Below are 18,970 nucleotides of genomic sequence, written 5' to 3'. Positions count from 1 at the left end.
CCCAGGCTATCCTGGACCTCCCCCACCATACTCTAGAGCCACGCCCGGAGGAGTGGGAAGTCACAGGTATTCATCTCACTGTCTGGTGGGTAACCAGGGATTTCTAAACACTTGATGAAAAACTACCCGATAAGTTGGGCAGTATTTGAAACCAAGAATAAAATCATGTGTCACAGATCAGTGGAAGCTCCTGAGAAGATGTGTTAAGCAAGAGAACCAAACAATAATAAGCATTCTGGCCTCCTCAACGCACTGCCCAAGGGAACCAATGTCATGTGTGACGCAGTTCCAGCAAACCCTAAGCCACTTTCAGGAAGAGCAGTCACTGTCTCACACGCTAGCCATTCTCAAAGCCAGTCTCTCTCTCCTGAAATGCATACTGGTTTCCACCACTGTTCGTTCCGCCTCTCTGTTTCAGCTAAAAGAACAAGAGAGGTCAAGCAAATCACCTCAGGTTGAATCGCCACCTCTAGCAGCCAGCAACAGAGGGCTCTTGTGAGGTCTAGGGTTCAAGTCCAGTTGAGTCCTGCCCAGAGAAGTAGCGGCTACAGAGGGGCACAGAAATAGCTAAAGCAAGTCAACCTGCAGGGCTGTTTCAACTACAAATTAGCACAAAGTCAAGAAGTGCCGGGGGAGTTAAGAAACTAGTATCTGGCTGGTAGGGAGTTAGGTGGGGCAGGAGAAGGAATTTTATAACCCAGTTTTTTAAAGCATTTTATTTTATTTTATTATTCGTTTCAAGTAAACAGCCCAGTTTTTTAAGTAGCCTAACATTATTCTGTTTTTCTGAACTAAAATTTACCTCTTCAAGGAAAAGGGGTGGGAGGGGGTGGATCAAACTCATGGGATGTCACTGGAGGAAGTGAATGTTTTCTTTGGCTCCATCCTGGATAAAAGTTTCAAAATCAGCACATAGAATCTTCTTTTCCACTAAATTACTGGGCAGTCTACTGGTTTCTCTTTGCTTTGATAACAGGAATGTGATGAAAAACAAGCTACATTCCTCTAAAAAAAAGCAGCTTCTTGCAACAGAGATGGTTGGCAGTTTAAAAATTCACCTGAAAGGGCTTAGATAACAACCACCCTTTCTCACCTTTAGGGGACAGTGGGGAAAAGAGGTGTTTTATGGCGCTGTCGCAAGATTTTTACAAACCAGTTCCAATAAGCAGTGTGGCTTCAGTCTCAGGTAGTATAAACAGTGTCACCCTGGTGTGTGCTGCATTATACACAGCCAGTTCTCCTCCATGAAGGGTCTTGCTTAATTTGTCCTGAACTTGGAGAGAGAGGCTAAGCACACACAGGAGGGTAATCGTGACTGGAAGCCAACACCTAGCCCTCTGCAAGGCAGAGCGCACGTAGGAGGTCTGGCAGCAGCCTCTGATGTAGGTACCATACCAGAGTGCTATACATGAGCAGGAAAACACTGAGAAGACCTGGCCCCGGAGCCACCAGGGTCATACATTCCCTGTGTGATTCTGAACAGACAACTTGTTGAGTTTCAGTTTCCTCACAGTAAAAAGGAGATAAGACTCCCTACCTCATGGGTGGCTGTTGTGATGAAATAATAAAAGTCTCATGTAAATGTTGGCTAATATTCAGCAGTTTAGGGGTTCAATTAAAAGTCGGCAAATTCCCTCTTCCCTTTCTCTAGTTATGGTTCCCACCTTGTGGCTTCAGGCTGGCTATCACCATAGCATTTTCAGTGTTGTCCTTGTAAGACCCTAAGATCTCTTACTATGCCCAGGGAGTAACTGAGGTTCAACATTCTGGTTGCCCTGACATCCAGCATCAGGCCTATCAAGGTCCTGTAGGTACCAGCTCCCCCTATCAAGAATGCAAACAGCTCCTTGGGCCAGGAGTTAGTCCCTTATGTCCCTATCCATGACAAATTCTAAGGTGGCAAGGGCAAAATGCCCAAGAGGGTCCCAGATCCACCCCAGTTTTGTTGGAGACTACTCATTTCCAGTATCAGGGATCATCTTACTTTATCGTGTGAGGACAACTTAAGGAACAAGTGGGCCCCTCCCACAGAGAAAGCAACATTCCAAGGTGCAAGATATAAATTACTGTCTTCATAGACTGAAACTTATCATCAACTGGCCTTTCCACACACCCACAGTGCAACAACTGAGACTACTGGACTCTGGAAAGGGCCACCTGCAGAAAGCCATCTCTTCGCTCCGCTGAATTCCTGCAGCGCTCTGATTCCCTCTAACATCACTCAGGACCACCTGCAAATGTTCCATTGCCTGTGTACTTGTTCTGCATCCCCCACCTCACTGTAAACCCTTTGAGGGCAGAGGGAGGATTTATACCTCTGTGTATCCACAACATGCCTTGAACAGAATAGGTGCACAATACTTTCCAGATAGTGTTGGTCATAAGAATCCTCTAGCATTACAAAATCGATGACTTCTGAATCAAACGGGAAATTGAATTCATTCAAATCAGCAGAAGAACATTCTATTGCCATCGTGTTCTCTGGAAATCAGTAATCCATCTGTTAGGTATACATGATAGATTCTCTCTTAACCAGGAAACTCATTTTCTGATCTTGCCAGATAATAAAGGAACAGCATGCTCAATTGTGTTTTACCTAAAATCTGGTACATGGTGCCATTCCCAAAAAGTTCAGCAGTTGACTCTCTTCTGAACTTTAGTTCCTTTAAGTAAAAGACTATTTCTTGGTCAAGTCTGTATTAGTTCTTTAATGCAAAGGACAGTTACGACACTTCACTGGAAACTACACGTCTATCTGCCCTTTACAGACACTGATTCATGCCAATTCATTAGACCGAAGGGCCCTAAGAATTCCTCCTTCTCTGAGTGATAAAGGACACCAATACTTGGTGAGCTAAGGCCTAACACCAACATTCACAGACGACAGTTTCCTTTCTCATTCACAGGAGAAAACAAAAACCCTCCCAACCTGATCCATCTAGAATGCTCTTCCCCCAGCTCACATGTCTGGTAATCTCCTACTCATCCTTTAAGATTCAGATCAGATATCACCTTCTCATGAAAGCCTTCTATGCCACCTCCCCTCCCCCAACCTGATTTACTTGCCATCCTACCCTCGGCAGTCCTAGTCCCCGGGGATTCCTCAGCTAGTCTCACCATTGTCATGTAATTATTATTTCCTTGCAACAAAAGGCAGTGGGGGTGGTGAGTCTCTCAACGTGAGACCAGAAACTAAGTCAGAACCACCTGGGGAACTTCATAGAAATGGATATTCCTGGACCCCAGGCCCAACATTTACTTAATTTACATTTTAATAAGCCTCACTCCCAGGTGATTTGTATGCATTTTGAGAACTCCAGCATTAGAGTGTGAGCTCCCAGGAAGTAAAGATTTATTTGTCTTTTCATCCTTTGTGCCAGGCCCACATTCATTAAGCATTCAAAATCTCCGTACAGTGGCATTATTCAGTAGATGGTGCCTGCGTGACAGTCTTCACAGGGTAAAATGCAAATGTTCACAGACAAGTAATGTCTTATCTGGTCCCTGGGCCACCTAGGAACAACCTTCAGAAAATACACCCCAACTGGAAAAACACATTGAACTATTCCACTCTCACAGATATTGGGCAAAACAGTTTAGGTAGTGAGGGAATCTTCAGGCTTTTTAATCAAAAGACCAAGGTTAAAAACAAACAAACAAAAAAACACTTCAACTACCATTTCCCTAACTAGCTGAGCAACTTTGGGAAAGTGCCTTAACTTCTGTAGTCCTCTGCTTGAGCTTCTATAGAAACAGAATCCCACTACCATATAAAGCACAACTGTTAATTATGTGAATTAAGAGGGAAAAAATTTATAAAACACATATTATAAACACTATATATATAAAACACATATGATAAACACTAATAGCATATATTTTTGTGCCATTTTTTAAAAAAACAGAATCCTCACCAAGTAACCTTTAGAAGGCAGGCTAAATAGGTCCAATAAAGAACATAAGTTAGATACACTGGAAGCCACAGAAATGCTAGAAATATACAAAATCATGTGACCAAAATACTCAATGGTTTTTAAATGCAAAGCTTGAATCACAGACACTTAGGTCCTCTAGTTCAGCCTTCTACCAGGAAACTGTTCGGAAAAATGAGCTAAAGGTTCACGTACTGCTGATCCTCTGAGTTGACCCCCACGACCAACCCTCCTCTCACATAACGGAGCAGAGGTTACTAAACCACAGGCCCTCCCCAATACAGGATATTAATAGTGTATTTGTACAGTAAGCGACAGCCTCCCAACTCGCAGTCAAGGCACAATGGTAGTCACCCACCAGAGGACAGGTGCAGGGGCTCCTGCCCACGACACCCTCCAACTCTGAAAAGGAGGCCATCCCTCTAGCTTCCAGTTTCCTGTACCCCTGCAGTCTTGCACCCTTTAGGAATGTGGGCATAACAGCTATATTTTTACTACAGGCCTACTCTCAGCCAGCCAAGGTGCTATTTTAAATACGTTCTTTTGTGAAATCCTCCTGATAACTGAGTAGGTCTTATCATTTCCATTTCAAAGATGAGGTTCAGAGCAGTTAGTTAGGTGGCCTGCTCAAGACCCTGGGGGAGCCAGAATATGGGTGCAGGTAGTTTTGGCTCCCCAAGCCCTGCTCTTTCCACTGTATCAGGCACTCTCCTCTGCCATCTGACAAAGCACGGGATCCTTCAACCATACTATTTCCAATGCTGCTCAAAATCCTTTCCAGGGCTCATCTGCCCACAGATTAAAAGGACAGCCTTTCTTGAGCGACAGAGGAAATGCTCAAATGGAGCCCCCGCTCTGCATAAAAAGAACAATGAAGATTAACCGGAGCAGTAAAGCAATGTGTGGAGCTTTTCAGAGAAGCTTACTTTTAAAGAATTTCAGGCAACCCCAGAAAGATTTGCTCACCTAGCACTTTTCCGAGAAATCAAACCAGCATTCCCTAGCAGCAGCTCTCTAAGGTTTGATCTCATCTGTGACTTTTCCTCACCCAGGAACAGGCAGCAGAGGGTGTGTGTCCCTCCCCAACCCCTTGCACAGCCGCTGCTGGTTACAGTTACGCATTCCGATACAGACAAGCCTTTCAGACCAAAGAGGGGGTGGGGACGGCCAACTCTCAGAAGCCCTGGCACAAACAGTTGGCAACAGCTGCGTCCGTCCGTAGCAGACAGCAGTTGGTCGGTCACTCGCTACTGTTTTCTCGTCCCACACTAGTGTGTCTACTTCAAACGGTGGCTTGAAAAGCAATCAAGTCTCAGCCACAGGGGTCTACTGGCTTTGAAAGATCGGTCAGCAAGGCCAAAATGTGGTCAATCCCACCCCTATCCCCCTGAGGTGTCCAGGACGTCTGTCAGCCATATAGCCCTGACCACATGCTTAAAAAGCAAAAGACTTTGGGAGCCTTTCCCTTTAAAAGAACCCCCCTCTCCCCACTTAGAATCTCTTTAGAACCAGAAGACTGTGAAAAAAAAATCTCTACTAACTAGCCAAATCAAAATGGAGAAGGAATAAAAAGGGTTTTGATCAAGAAACCCACTCTGCCTCTCACCCTCCCCCACCTCCCCCCTCAACTGTTTCCTCCAGAAAGCTCTGGAAATAGCTTTATGGTGTTTTATGGAAAATCAGAAAGGACAGTCCCATAGAGACCTCAGGGATGTAGGGGGTTAAGAATATGGTGGCTCTGGAAGTAAGGAGCAACTAGCAAACAAGAGGAGACTGGAAATTTCTGTATGGGAGCTGGCCTGCGAGACATTTTCTAAAAGGTTCCCTCCACCCAAAGCAGTAGTACCATACACAAGCTCCCACCCTTCTTCCCTTCCCCACCCGATCCACGTACAACCAGTTCAATTACCTGTCTAAGACCCAAAAGGAAAGGCATCCTGCAAGAGCATCGTCCACACTAACGTTTGCAACAAAGGGCTTGGAAAAGTTAAAGTCTCAGAATGAGCATTTCCCCTGGGGGGGCCTGCGTGCTCCAAGGTCCCAGTTAAGCTGCCTTCCTTAGCAAAGCAGACACAGTAAACAGAGTCCTGGGACCAAGCAGGCACTCTCCCTCCTGCTCTCCTCGCTACTCCTCCTGCCGGGCTCCGACCCACCCCCACCTTCTCGTGACATATCTCAGACGCAGCAAAGCCGAAGCTGTCTGCCAAGGGGGAAATGACATCAGTTCAGGCACAGCAGAAAAAACTCCAGACAGCTGCTGTGGAATATTGAGAAGGATGTGCTGCAAACCCACGATGGCCAGCCCTGGACTCACCTAAAGCTGGAGCCTGCAATGGAGGACAGAGGCGGCCCCCATTCCCATCAGTTCCACTCAGCTCTGAGCAGGCTCGGGTATACATCCATCAAGGCTCTAAAGCAGAAAAGAGCTACATTTCTCTGAACAAGGACTGGACACTATAGCCCCCAAGGTGTTGTTTCTCCCTCTTGGGAAAGAAAATCAAGCCCACAGTGACTGTCGGTTTCAAAGAACTTCTCCCCCCCACATACCCCCCCACCCCCCGCCAGTCAGTGCTCAATAAACAGTGCTTTAAGCCAGGCTGTCTCAGCTTTCTCTAGGGATTGAGGCAATTCGCAGACAGGTGGAGAGTCACCTCTTCCCCAGCTAAGGTAGGACACGCTACCTTGGACGCTGACCTCGTGAGCCCTCGCTTCTACAGGAGAGTTTATGTTTCATAAACAAATTGGACACGTACAGGTGCCAACATCTTTCCTCACTTGTCTTATAAAAGGTACAAAAAGTCCCACCGCAGCCTCCAAAGTTGCCGGTAAAGCATAGCATCTATATTTAAACTCTGCCTTGCTTCTGAAAAGTTCACCGCCTTAGGTTTGTCATGCTTTCTTCCTAAGCTCAGCTTATGGAGAAAATGGCTCTCTAACCGCAAGCTGTGCCCAGGTAGCAAAGGCTCTGGGGTTGGTGTCCTGATCTGACTTTTCCTATTCAGTGGTATAAGCCAGCTCTCATCTGGCCACTGTTTCCGAAACGGCAGGTCACAGCAAACCCACAATCCTCTAACAAAGACACTAGCAACGGACAAAAGGCCTGTGTTTGGATTTGGAGTCGTAAAAATGACTTTCCTCAAGGAGAACAATCTTCAGAGGACTTTATAAATCCCAAGTTACCGTCTACTAACTTCTTAAGCTGCAAACTAAGTATATTTTCCATAGCTCAAAGCAAGTATATCTCATTTTTCTATTTTCTGCAACAATTGTCTTTCAGTGATTTTTATCAAGGGCCTCCATGGGAGCAGCACTGTGCTTGGGCATGACCCAGGTAAATCAGAAATGATTCTTGCAAATTAGTATCTATCATACCACCACCACCACCACGGACAATAAATTAGCAGTACCCAACATTTATTTACAGCATGGCAAGTTGCCAGAAGTACTTCTCAATCATTAGTGACTCCAGCCAGACACACACAATGTGCTTGCTGCAGGTCTCCCACTGACGGTCAAGGTCACATCGACTTTCCCAAAAGGAAATGAATGAGCCAAGCCAGCTGAGCCATTTCCTTGAGGCTCACAAAAAGAATGAGCCTCAGCCCCATTGCTATGGAGAAGAGGAGAGAGGAGTATGTAGAGAGAAGTGGTTCTGCTGCTGCAGGTGTCTGGGGGGCAGGGAGCCATTCTTCGGCAAACATGTATTCTCAAGACACGGTGAAGCAGTCTACGTGGTGTCTTGCTACCACTGTCACCTGCAGGCCAAACTGCCAGATGGGCCTGCCTGGACATCGAGACACAGCTGTTTTCAGCACTCTCCCCTTTTATTTCCTCAGTTCTCTGGCAACCTCTGATCGCCACAAAACACGTGTACCATTTTTACCTTTGACAGCCAAACTGGAGGAAAAGGCACCCTCGACCCTTCATGGTCAACTCTGATCCAAACCTACTTGCTAACAAGGAAGAGTGGCATCTGGAGTTCTCCAGAGAGTACCACGGCGTGAGTGGATCTATTTGAGCGTTCCACACCTACAGAACACCCATAGAGTGCAGGCACTCGTTGTTATAGGCACTGTGGATACTGACATGAACAAAATACTCAAGAATCCTTGCTATGAAGAGCTCTGGAAAAATTCCCCATTTCTAAACAATATTCATCAGTAGTGATCTCTCAATAAGTAGACTCTCGACAAAATTACTAGAAATCCGAAAATAATTTCATAAAAATTCAACCTAAATCATTGAAATGACATCATAGACTTCCTGATTTCCCCCTAATGAGTCATCCTTTTATGGATGCTACTAAGACAATGTTTCTAATTAGCATTTTTATATTTTTTCTTCGTAAGAGATTATAAATTCCAGTGTGCAAAGAAGCACTAAACCTAAAGCATTACAGCTAGCACAATATTATATACTCTAACAAAGTGATTGCTGATAATGGCTTCTTTATACTAATCTACTTCTTGCCCCGGCCCCTTGCTGACCAACCCACAGTAAGCACTGAGATGGGGAGGCGGGGGTGGGGGGGGGGAGAAAAAGAGGCTGAATTGGCAAATGAAGGCATTACCAGGAAAGCAACTTCACTTTTTGCCATGTCCTCCCTGCAGATGTTACCACAACCCAGTGACAAAGTAGTCAGCTTTGGGATTTTAAGGCGCAAGATGATCACTGGCAATTTCTGCCAGTCTGGAAAAAAAGGGTTCTTTTATGTGAGTGATCCAGGCTCAAAGGTAAGTTAAATCCTTCTTCACATAATTGTAGTCATCTGCCTGCTAATGCAGAATTAAATCGACGATGAATGCACCAATTTAAAAAAAAAAAAAAAAGGAAGCGTCACACTAAACCAGAATTAGGCAAGATTATGTTATCAAAATGCTGTAGTTTAACAACTGTTTATGGCCTCGAGCAGTGTCTGAGACATCATTCCACTGACCTAGTCTCCTCCTCCCCAGTTCACTGTCTCCCCGAACACAGCAATGCTTTGGATTCAGACTAACTTATTATTTAAGACGACATACTGCAACAACATATACTTTCATGGCTAGCAGCATTTATTCTCTCACTATAGCTAATTTAAGAAACTTCTGGCAACATTTTTCTAAGCAGCCTATGCATTTATAATTTTTAAATTATGAGACGGAGGTGGGGAGAGATTGTTATTTGTTCAGCACTGACTCTGTGCTAGGAACTCCATTTAACCAACATCTGAACTCCATTTAACCCCCACGACATAGGTACTATTATTCCTATTGTTCAGTTGTAGAAACTGAGGCATGTGGAGACACTGCCCAAGGTAGCACAGCCTGCCGTGGCAGAATAAGGATTTGAATGAAGTCTCTTGCTCCAAAGACCTTTTCCTTTATACAGGAGTCATCAAAGTAGATCAGAAGTTACTAATAAGACAAAAACCAGAATAGAGGATCAGCTGAACATTGAGCAGACATGCATGCACCTGGTCAGTGCCCCAGAATCTTGCTTATGAGACTACAGTTATACTGGATCTGACAGTGGTGGTCGGAGTGTGGACTCAGGGCCCTTGGGCCCCAGAACTCCCATTCTGAACTACTTTGCAGCCTGAGTTCTGTGAGGGAAATGACTGAGAAAGCCCTGAAGATCTCATCTGTTCCCAGTACACAGCTGGTCCCCAAACAATGAGCAAGCTGGAGCAGATCTTCCCATGCCCTGGATGTCAGGCTGGCTAGGGCTGAAGGAAGGTAGGGGCAAGGGACTCGGGATTCTAATTTCGAAATCAAGGAATCAGAAAAAAAGAGGGTTTTATCATAACAGGACAGCAACTTCCAGGCTTCTAGGGTAGGAGACAATTTCCATACCTAAGGCTATTTTATTTCTAGGTGCTTTTGTAGAAACTGCTAGGCAGATATGAGAACATCTAAGGTAAGGCAAGAGACCTGACTTATTTTTCTCAGGCTGGGCACAGGCACATTTAAAAGCCCTAGAGTTCTGATTAAAAAAATAAAAAAAGATGTAAATACTAAATCAAACCTCAAAGCAATGTGAGTGCCACAATAAAAGTCAAGCCAAACATCTTCACATCATGACTGTGAGGCTGAGCATTGATAAAAGGATTCTGGAGTAATTATTTTGGGGAATGCCACGGGAAGAATTTCAAACCTAGAACAAAGATCTGCAAAACTCTACCAAATAGAAATGCTAAGGATTGCTTAGCTGCCAGGAGCCAACAATACTAGCTTATCTGTGTCTTGGGGCTAGACAAAAGCAGACGTGTAGCAGGCCTGCCGAGGCAAGAAAACCCACAGCTCCTGGTTTCTGAGCAGGACAAGGAGCTCTACAACTCACAGGGCTTATTTCTTCTACAACTTATCCACTAAAAGAAACAAACAAACAAACGAAAACCTGTGGAAGCTTTCCTACTACTGCGTCTTCCACACAGTTCTGAAACGCAGTATGTAATAACTTGCTAAACATCTCAAAGGATACAATTCAGAGAAGTAAGACCCTAACATATGTTGATACATAACATTCAATAGATGAAAAGCGTGAGCCTGTGAGCCTCGGTGAAGCTAGTAACTCATTCAAGGACACACACCTAGAGACAGTGCAGCAAGCATTGCAACCAGGCCTGTGTGGCTCCAAAACGGCTTGAACACACAATGGGGACAGTATTCCAATATCTTAATAGTCACTTCCCCCTCTTTTGTGATCTGTTATTCACATCCAGCTAACCAGGATACACCGTGGGGATAAGAAGGGTGGACTACTGGACAAATCTGTCTTGCCCTGGAGGATTCGTTTATTTAATTACCCAGCTAGGGAAAAAACATACCAGACAGAGACAAACACAAGCGTTCCATGATAAATGCTGGGGAGGAGCAGCGACGTAAGCGCAAGACGAGGTCAAAGAAGGGAGCCGCTGGGAGAGAATGGCCAAAAAAACTGTATTAAGGGCTAAGTGCCAAAATAACACACGGGGTTTGGGTGGGAAGACGCGTACACTAGGCAAGGCCAAATCGTGAAAACAAGGACACATGGCACATCTGAGAAAGGCAGAAGATGAAGCGAAGATCAGCTGGACGTAGAATGTAGTGGGGCCCTACGTATGTTTGTTTTTACCAAATACCTCCGACCAGCGTATTTTTTTTCTAATGACTAAGGCAGTGCCGAGGAATTTCTACTTCACTAAGTGTCTTAGGCTCTCTTTTTGCTCGTTTCATTATATTTACTACTAAAATATGATAAATCTCAGAGTTGATTTAGTTCCGCGCTGGCGGGTAGGAGAGATGGAAGGAAGATACCATGTCAATGGTATAGCCTCAGTCTTTTAAAGAAATAAAGTAGCCGAAACTGGTTTACAACAGCTTCCTAAGGTTTCTGCCTCTTTTTTTCTCTGCCCCTGAACAAGAAAACCCTTTTGTGATGACAATCAATGACTCCACAATATTAATTACCTTCACGGACTGACAATTGCTGCCCTCTCCAGAGAATCGAGGGGTCTCTGAAACTCACCACTGACAGGAGGCTGTCACTGATGGTTAATGGGCTGTCGCTGGATCTGCAGCTTTGGCTTTATCAAGTACAACAGCAGCCTTGTTTGTTTTTGTACCAAAATGCAAGGTTCATTTTTCCTGCCCTAGAAACAGTTCTACCTCAACCAAACTGGCAAACGGCCAAGAATTACACGAAAATCAGCGAGCCACACAGCTCAGAGCTGTCCCCAGACACATTTCATGTCTCCTGCTGAACCTCTCTCTAAACCAAAGATGGAAATAAGAACAAAAGGAGGGACATATGTCATGCTAACTACATGATATACACTCAGATGTGAGTTGCAAAGAGAAGTCCACTTGGAAACTTAAGTCTCCACGGCCTCCACTAAATCTGATTTCATCTTTTACTTTTATTGAAACTTTGGGCAAGAATAAGAGACATGGTCCACTTTAGGTGGGAATGTGAGTACAGTGGTGGCAGGTGCACAGAAATGGCTAATATCAAAGTCATTTTATTAAAGGCATCTCAACTCCGAGTCCCTGGAAACAGCTCTAAGCCCTCTGGGTGTAAAATCATAAGGGCAATCATTCACCTTGTCCAGAGAGAGATCACCTTGGCTGTGCTTTTATAGGACAATCCACTCACTCTTCTCTGTGCTCACAAACTCAGCAAAGTTACTTATTCTCAGGCCTCTCTCCTAAAGTTCAAGCAACTTAAGGGCAAGATGCATAACTTTTGCTTCTGTGTCCCTCACAATACCAAGCAATGCCTTGCACAAACAGGCCCTCAAGAAATTATTGTTACATGACTAAAGAGAAGATTGTAAAAACGAAGGTAATATAGCTGAATCCCCAAACACTAGTGTGGGTGACATTTTCCTGGCCACAGAAACCTGATAAACAGCTGAGATCAGAAGAGCATCTGGAGATTGTGCAGAGCTCATGAGGTCTGGTGCAGGAACTGGAAAACCCTCTGTGGGTCTCATTATCTGTGTGTCTCTAATTTCTCAGCTGAGGAATTTAAGGTACTTGAGACATCTCAAAAGCAAAAGTCCCTTCCTCAAAGTAGAGCTGGGACATGATCTAACCCAACATTTGTTTTTCGAATGGGATGAAGCTGAGCCTGGTTTTGTCTCCCATTCACCAGATAACTCCATTAGCAACACTTGGAAGTTGCCTTTTTTACATGAAGGACTGTGAAATTTAGTAAGGTCTAGTTGGAAATACAGCTCCTGGAACCACACCTTCCTTCCCTCATTTCCTGGATCTTATGTAAATCAAACATTACCTCCTCCCTCCTTAGGCTATGTGATAACCAAATGTACTCCAGGTCTAAGATTTCATGGTGAAAAACACCAGAAAACATTCCACTTATCCCTCCCATAAATTGTAGGGAGTGTGAAAACTTCTGGAACAACACACATCCACACCCCAAGTAAAACGATGACTAAACGTGGTGAAACTAGAGAGGGTATAATTCCGATGCAGGAGATTCTGGGCCTTTTATATAATACTCAGCCACAGGCCACACCTGAATTCTGTGTTCACCCCCTCCCAGGGCACAGAGTATGAGGCAACACAGGACAGCAGTAAGTAAACCTACCTCAAAAACACCTGGACCCGGAGTCCAAATCATGAAAAAAATCACCAGAGAGCAAAGCAGAAGTGGGCATTTAAGCCCAAGGCTTAGGAGGAAAAAACTGGAAGTGACTTTGAGAAAACATACCCATCACAGCAAGAAGGAAAGTCAGCATAACCCACTGTCCCTCCCTGAAAAAAATTGGCAGCTGCCAGTATCTTTGTACTTATACCTATTGTTCCGGTCTTTCGCTTTGCTCAAGATGCACATTCTGGGCAAGGTGTGCTCAATATTGCAAAAAAAGGTGGTGCTAACCAGTGAGAGACAATAAATCATCAACCTTTGCAGAGAACTCGAGGCTTACAAACTACTTTCATAGACATTTCAGTTGTTCCTTACCTCAATGAGAGACAGGGTTAGGCAGTTATTATTATCCCCACTCATCAGACAAGTCTACTGAAGCTCTGAAAATATGACCTAGGACTAAGAGTTAGGGTTTCTGATTGAAGGGACAGAAGTCTTCCCAGGGAACCCCAGTGAGTGACTGCCCAGAGGGACATTATCCTTTCAACCAGACCCTGTCAGGACTCTGGTACTCTAGACATGGCCATGCTGAAAGCGAGGAGGCATGATAATAAAATATTAAATCAAGTTCTTTTCAGAACCTGCTACGTGCTGCCTGACACGGGAACCTGGCTGATTAGCCCTCAGCCAGACAACTGCCAGACAATGGGGAACCTACAGAAAGGTTACTGCTGAGATTACCAACAACTTCTCCATGCCTTAAAGCTACAAACCCATCCCCAGAAAGGAAAACAGTTTTAAACTGAATCCCTTGAACACCTGAGGTCTCTCTCAGGCACTCTCATTCTCTGCCTCTGAGAGGATGACCATGCTCTATCTATGGAGCATTTTTCCTTCTTGAATAAACTTTCCTTTTGACTCTAACTCTGGAGGACACGTGAATTCTTTCCTGCACATAGCCAGGACCACCCTCGCCGACCCTCTCTCAGTACAGGACTTGAATCTCCACTTGAGGAAATTTACCCACCCTGCATCCACCTACTCCTGTGACCCTGGGCCAGTTACTTTACCTTTCTGAGCCTTCAATTGTTACTTCTGTCCGCAATGCCCGGAGACAGCCGGAGCCAGCCAGTTCTGCTCTAAGAGGCCCACGTGGTCAAAGGAGTCTGCCATCTCTTTTGGAGATTCATAATGCAAAGGCTCTACAGTTAAGCCCCTGAAAGAGTCCCACAGTTAAGAAGCCTGTTCAAGCCTAAATCTCCAATTTTTGAATAGCACAGACTCTCTTTCTTACTGAGCTTTCTTTCATAGCATCATCATCTCTACAGTCTTTCAGCCTCCACATTCTATGTTCCATTCCTCCCTCAGCAGCGCAGCCTCCAATGCTCTATCCTGAGTGAGGGCCGGTATAGTTAGCCAGGAATGGGATGGGGACACACAGCTCCAGCCCCTGCAAAGCCAAAAGAGGAGAAAATATGTTCATGAGGTCTCCTCATTTTCCGGGTTTCTCTGAACATTTGTGCAATCTCAGATAAAGAGAGGATTTTTCGAAATATTCTCTCTACACTAGAAATTGATGGCAAAAGTCATAAGTTAATCTTTCACTTTATATACTAGGCAGAGGTTGAAAATGGATGTGTGCCAAACAAAATGACAAAAGAAAGTTTTGAAGGGGAGGGAAAAAAAAGAGTTTGCCATAATTAAAACTCCACCACTGAATATGAAAAACAGAAAGCTGCAGTTGGAAGAGCACTATTGATATCAGATTGAAAGGTGTCGTTGTGAAGGAATGTTTTTTAAAGTCGTGGAACACTTAGCAAAGATTAACTACTTATGAAAACTGAAGAACTGTCATCATTAGCTGAATTTTCAAATTTTTACCCCTGGATCTAATTTAAATTCTCACATGCAAGATCCTATCCTACAACATTAAAAAATTATTGTCAGGTTTTTAGAGTGTGATATGGTAGGATGGTATCTTGAGGAATAGAATCTTTTATTTCTTAGAGATTCAAATGGAACAATTTATGCTTGAAATGATATAAAGTCTGCAATTTACGTCAAAATAATTTCACTGGAGATGAATGGAAGTTAAAGCGGATATAGATAAAACAAGACTGGCCATGACAATAAAGTACTGAAGTTGGTGATGGATACATAAGGGTAAATCTCTTTATCTTTATTTGTGTATATGTTTAAAATTTTCCACGATAAAAAAAAAAAAAATTAAGGATTCTATTCTAAATAACGTCCATTCTTGACCCAAAGTGATATTAAGCTTTATAGAGCCCTTAAAAGATACAGGGAACACCAAAAGCTAAGTGGTAAAAAAAAATAAAATAAAACTGGACTTCGTCTAAATTAAAAACAGTCGTACTTCAAAAGATATCATCAAAAAGTGGAGGAAAAAACAGAACAGGAGAGAATAATTGCAAATCACTGATCTGACAAGAGACTCAAAAGACTTCACTGTGGGAGTTTTCAGAGGCTTAACTGTAGCTGAATCTGTAAGATACAGACTCCTCCGACCACAAGGGCCTCATATCACAGAAACGGCTGCCTCAGGCAGTCTCTGGACAATGCTGACACAGGTAGTGAAGGCTCAGAGAAGTAAAGTAACTGGCCGAGGGTCATGAGAATAGGTGGTAGCAAGGCCAAGTCTAGAGTGCCAGAGCCCTGGCAGGGTCTAGTTGAAAGGAAAATCTCTCCCCCAACACCTGGGCAGTCACGCACTGGGGTTCCCTGGGAAAGCCCTTTCCCTTCAGTCTGATAAGGGACTTTAAAACGGGCAAAAATTGAATGGACATTTCTCCAGAGAAGATGTACGAATGGCCAATAATGACATGAAAAGATGTTTAACATCACAAGTTATCAGGGAAATGCAAATCAAAACCAGAGCGAGACACTACTCCACACCTACAAGGTTGGTTATGAGGGAAAAGACAACGCGTGTTGGAGAGGATGTGAAGAAACTGAAGTCCTCATGCATTTTTAGTGGAGATGTAAAATGATAAAGCTCCTATGGAAAACAGGCTGGAAGTTCCTCAAAAGCCAAACACAGAGTGACCACATGGCCTAGCAATCTCACTTCTAGGTATATACCCAAGAGAATAAAAACATATGTCCACACAAAAACTTGTATACCAATGTTCACAGAAGCATAATTCATTATAGTCCAAGAGCAGTAACAGCCCAAATGTCCATCAATTGATGAATAGATAAATGTGTTACACCCATACAATGGAATATTAACCAGCCGTAAAAAGAAATGAAGTACTAACACATGCTACGACATGGATGAACCTTGAAAACATTATGCTAAGTGAAATAAGCCAGTCAAAAAATACCATTTACGTGTAATGTCCAGAAGGGGAAAAGACATGGAGACAGAAAGCAGATCAACGGTTGCCAAGGACCGGGAAGGGAGGGTTGCGGGGTGGGTGGGTGGGAGAATGACAGCATTTCTTCTTGGTGTGATGAAAATGTTCTGAAACCAGAGAGCAGTGATAGTGGCCAACCCTTTCAATATATTAAAATACACTGAATTGTACACTCTAAAAGGATGATTTTTATGGTATATGAATTTATATCTCAATAAAGCTGTTATTACATAAAAAAAGAAAAAGAAAAGTCTCAGAAACCATCCAAACCTCAGAACAGGAAGTACCAAACGCAAGCTGGGGTCAGGCGTCAAGAAGCCCCAGGGAGAGCCTCACCTCAGTACAGGACACAGTGTTCAAGAGCAGACAGATCTGCATGTGGTTTAGCACTGTGGTCAGAATGGACGCTAAACCACAGCTCCCACGCTTCCTCCCTGGTGGTAAGCCCCCACTCTTCACTCAAGACACCACGATGATGTGCAAATCAGAATAATAATTTATATTCTAACTTACTGGCTCTTTAAGAATAAGTAATTTCATACTTTATTATATGAAAACAACTGCTGGGAAAACACCACTCATCTGATTGCCAAAGCTGACGATATGGAAAGTAATTCACATGCCTTTTGGACTAGGAGTTAATCAAAATATATTCTTAAATTCCTGCAATGGAAACATATTTTAGGTCAGTCAGGGAATCAGGAAGCCTTAAAGGTTTCCCAAAGCTAAAATTTTAATTTTAATTTTAATTTTAAAATTTACCAAGTAATTACAATACAGGCACTCGACTGTCACAATAAGCCTATAAACTAGGCACTGTTATCCCATTTTATTGATGAAGAAACTGAGTTAACTAACTAGCCCAAGATTATACGGAGGCAGTCTGGCTCCAGAGTCTATATTCTCAACAATGCTACCTCCAAGTGTTCCTTCTTCTGGAGTGACCACCATGGAAGGGTAGATAGTTGGGTATGCAATTACACTTGTGAGCCGCACGGCAATTGGCCAACAGCTCCAGGCCACCTGTGTGACATCTTCTACAGGAACACAAACCACTTCCTCAGCACCTGGGCAGGCATTTCCACCCTTCTCCAGCAACGACCTCACTGTCCTTGGGTGAATCCTCCCCCACAGCAAAGGGAGCATCGGGTTTGCATACGAGAAGAATAGAAGTTAAGCAAATTAGAGACCTATAGGCTTCTGAAGAAATAAATTAAAATATTTCCCAGGAAGGCATATCTTCAAGGATAAGGACGGGATGTAGGCCAAGAAATGCTGCTTACACGTGTGCAGAAATGAGCCCTTGCATACCCTGCTGATGGGACTGTAAGCTAAAAAAACCATTGTTGTATTGGCAACTTGGCACTATCAACCCCAAATTTCAAATGTACATACCCTATAACCCCACGACCCCCAAGGCCACTTCTAGGAATCTAGCACAACTGCATGAAGAAATAGGTACAACAATGTTTACTCTGCAAGATCTAAAATAATAACATACAGGCATTTAAAAAACATCAAAGATATAATGCTATATGAAAAGAAGTCTACAATATATTATTAAGATTTTTAAAAGTGCATGTTGTAAAATGCTACATATAAATTACCCTGTTTTTATTTTAAAAACAGATGAAAGTAAGAAACCCTACACCTAGCACCAATTTTACATTTATAAATGAGTTATTTATTTTACATTTATATATGAGTTAATTATATATATATATATGAATTACTTCATCTACAAATAAGCAGCATAAGCAGAAAAACCACCAAAAATATACACAAACCACAAGCTTTCACTTTTGACTCTTTGGCATTTTTGTATTCTTTTTATTTCTCATTGTTGTGAGCATGTGTTATTTTTGTGTGATTAAAAACTGACATAAAAAAATATGAGCAACTAATTGTCTATTATAGTTCAATAAAGCCAGGGGGAAAAAACTGATACGAAAAAGGTAAAAGGTACCTTAAAGCTCAAAGAAAAGCAGCCATCAGGTCTAAGGAAGGAAAATGGAAAGAGCCAGAGTGGACCTTGTATCAAATCAGACTGGTGCAGGTTTTCTGCCTTCCCCACTCCCTGAAAATGTAGCAAAAGGATTTGTATATTTTAAGACGAAGGACTCAAGGAAAAAAAAAAGTGTACATGATGAACTCACGTTACATGCTATTCAACTCTACATTCAAATTTCAAAGAGCTATAAAGCTCTAACATCTCAGTGTAGAAAGCCAAATACTAACCTTCTCTCCCAAATAAACCACTAAGCGGGAAAAATAATTAGATCTGATCAATCAATGAAGCGGTGGGTTCTTTTGTTTCTGCATTTGGTTTTTAATACAACTGGAGTAAAACTATCGGGTAGAATTTTAGATGAGGAAGAAAATTTAGGAGGCGACAATTTAGGAAGAAGCAAGTAGAATTTTTAAACACACGAATATTTTCTTGATGAACACAGGCCTCTGATCTGCAAGAATGTGTAATAAAATAGTGTTGTGACATAAGATCTATCTTGCTCGATACTGAAAAATCAAAACGACGTGTTTTTATAATTTCACTCTAGGTCCCGCCCTTCCCAGCCACAAATATTC

At 43.1% G+C, this 18,970-nt stretch overlaps 1 protein-coding gene across 3 annotated transcripts in view; it reads right to left on the bottom strand.

The window, feature by feature from the left end:
- WBP1L (WW domain binding protein 1 like) overlaps positions 1-18,970 on the bottom strand; it is a 57,440-nt gene that overhangs the window by 31,453 nt on the left and 7,017 nt on the right. The window contains exon 1 of one of the 3 annotated variants that reach the window (XM_036222182.1): positions 5,842-6,454. The exons of the other annotated variants lie outside the window; for them this stretch is intronic. Within the exon in view, the coding sequence (XP_036078075.1) occupies positions 5,842-5,868 (27 nt within the window). The 5' untranslated portion in view covers positions 5,869-6,454. Of the gene's footprint in view, positions 1-5,841; positions 6,455-18,970 lie in introns of those variants that run through there. 3 annotated transcript variants of the gene reach the window in all.

This window comes from Rousettus aegyptiacus, unplaced genomic scaffold, assembly GCF_014176215.1.
Source record: "Rousettus aegyptiacus isolate mRouAeg1 unplaced genomic scaffold, mRouAeg1.p scaffold_m13_p_6, whole genome shotgun sequence".
NCBI lineage: Eukaryota > Metazoa > Chordata > Mammalia > Chiroptera > Pteropodidae > Rousettus > Rousettus aegyptiacus.
This window is presented reverse-complemented; position numbering and strand designations above follow the sequence as displayed.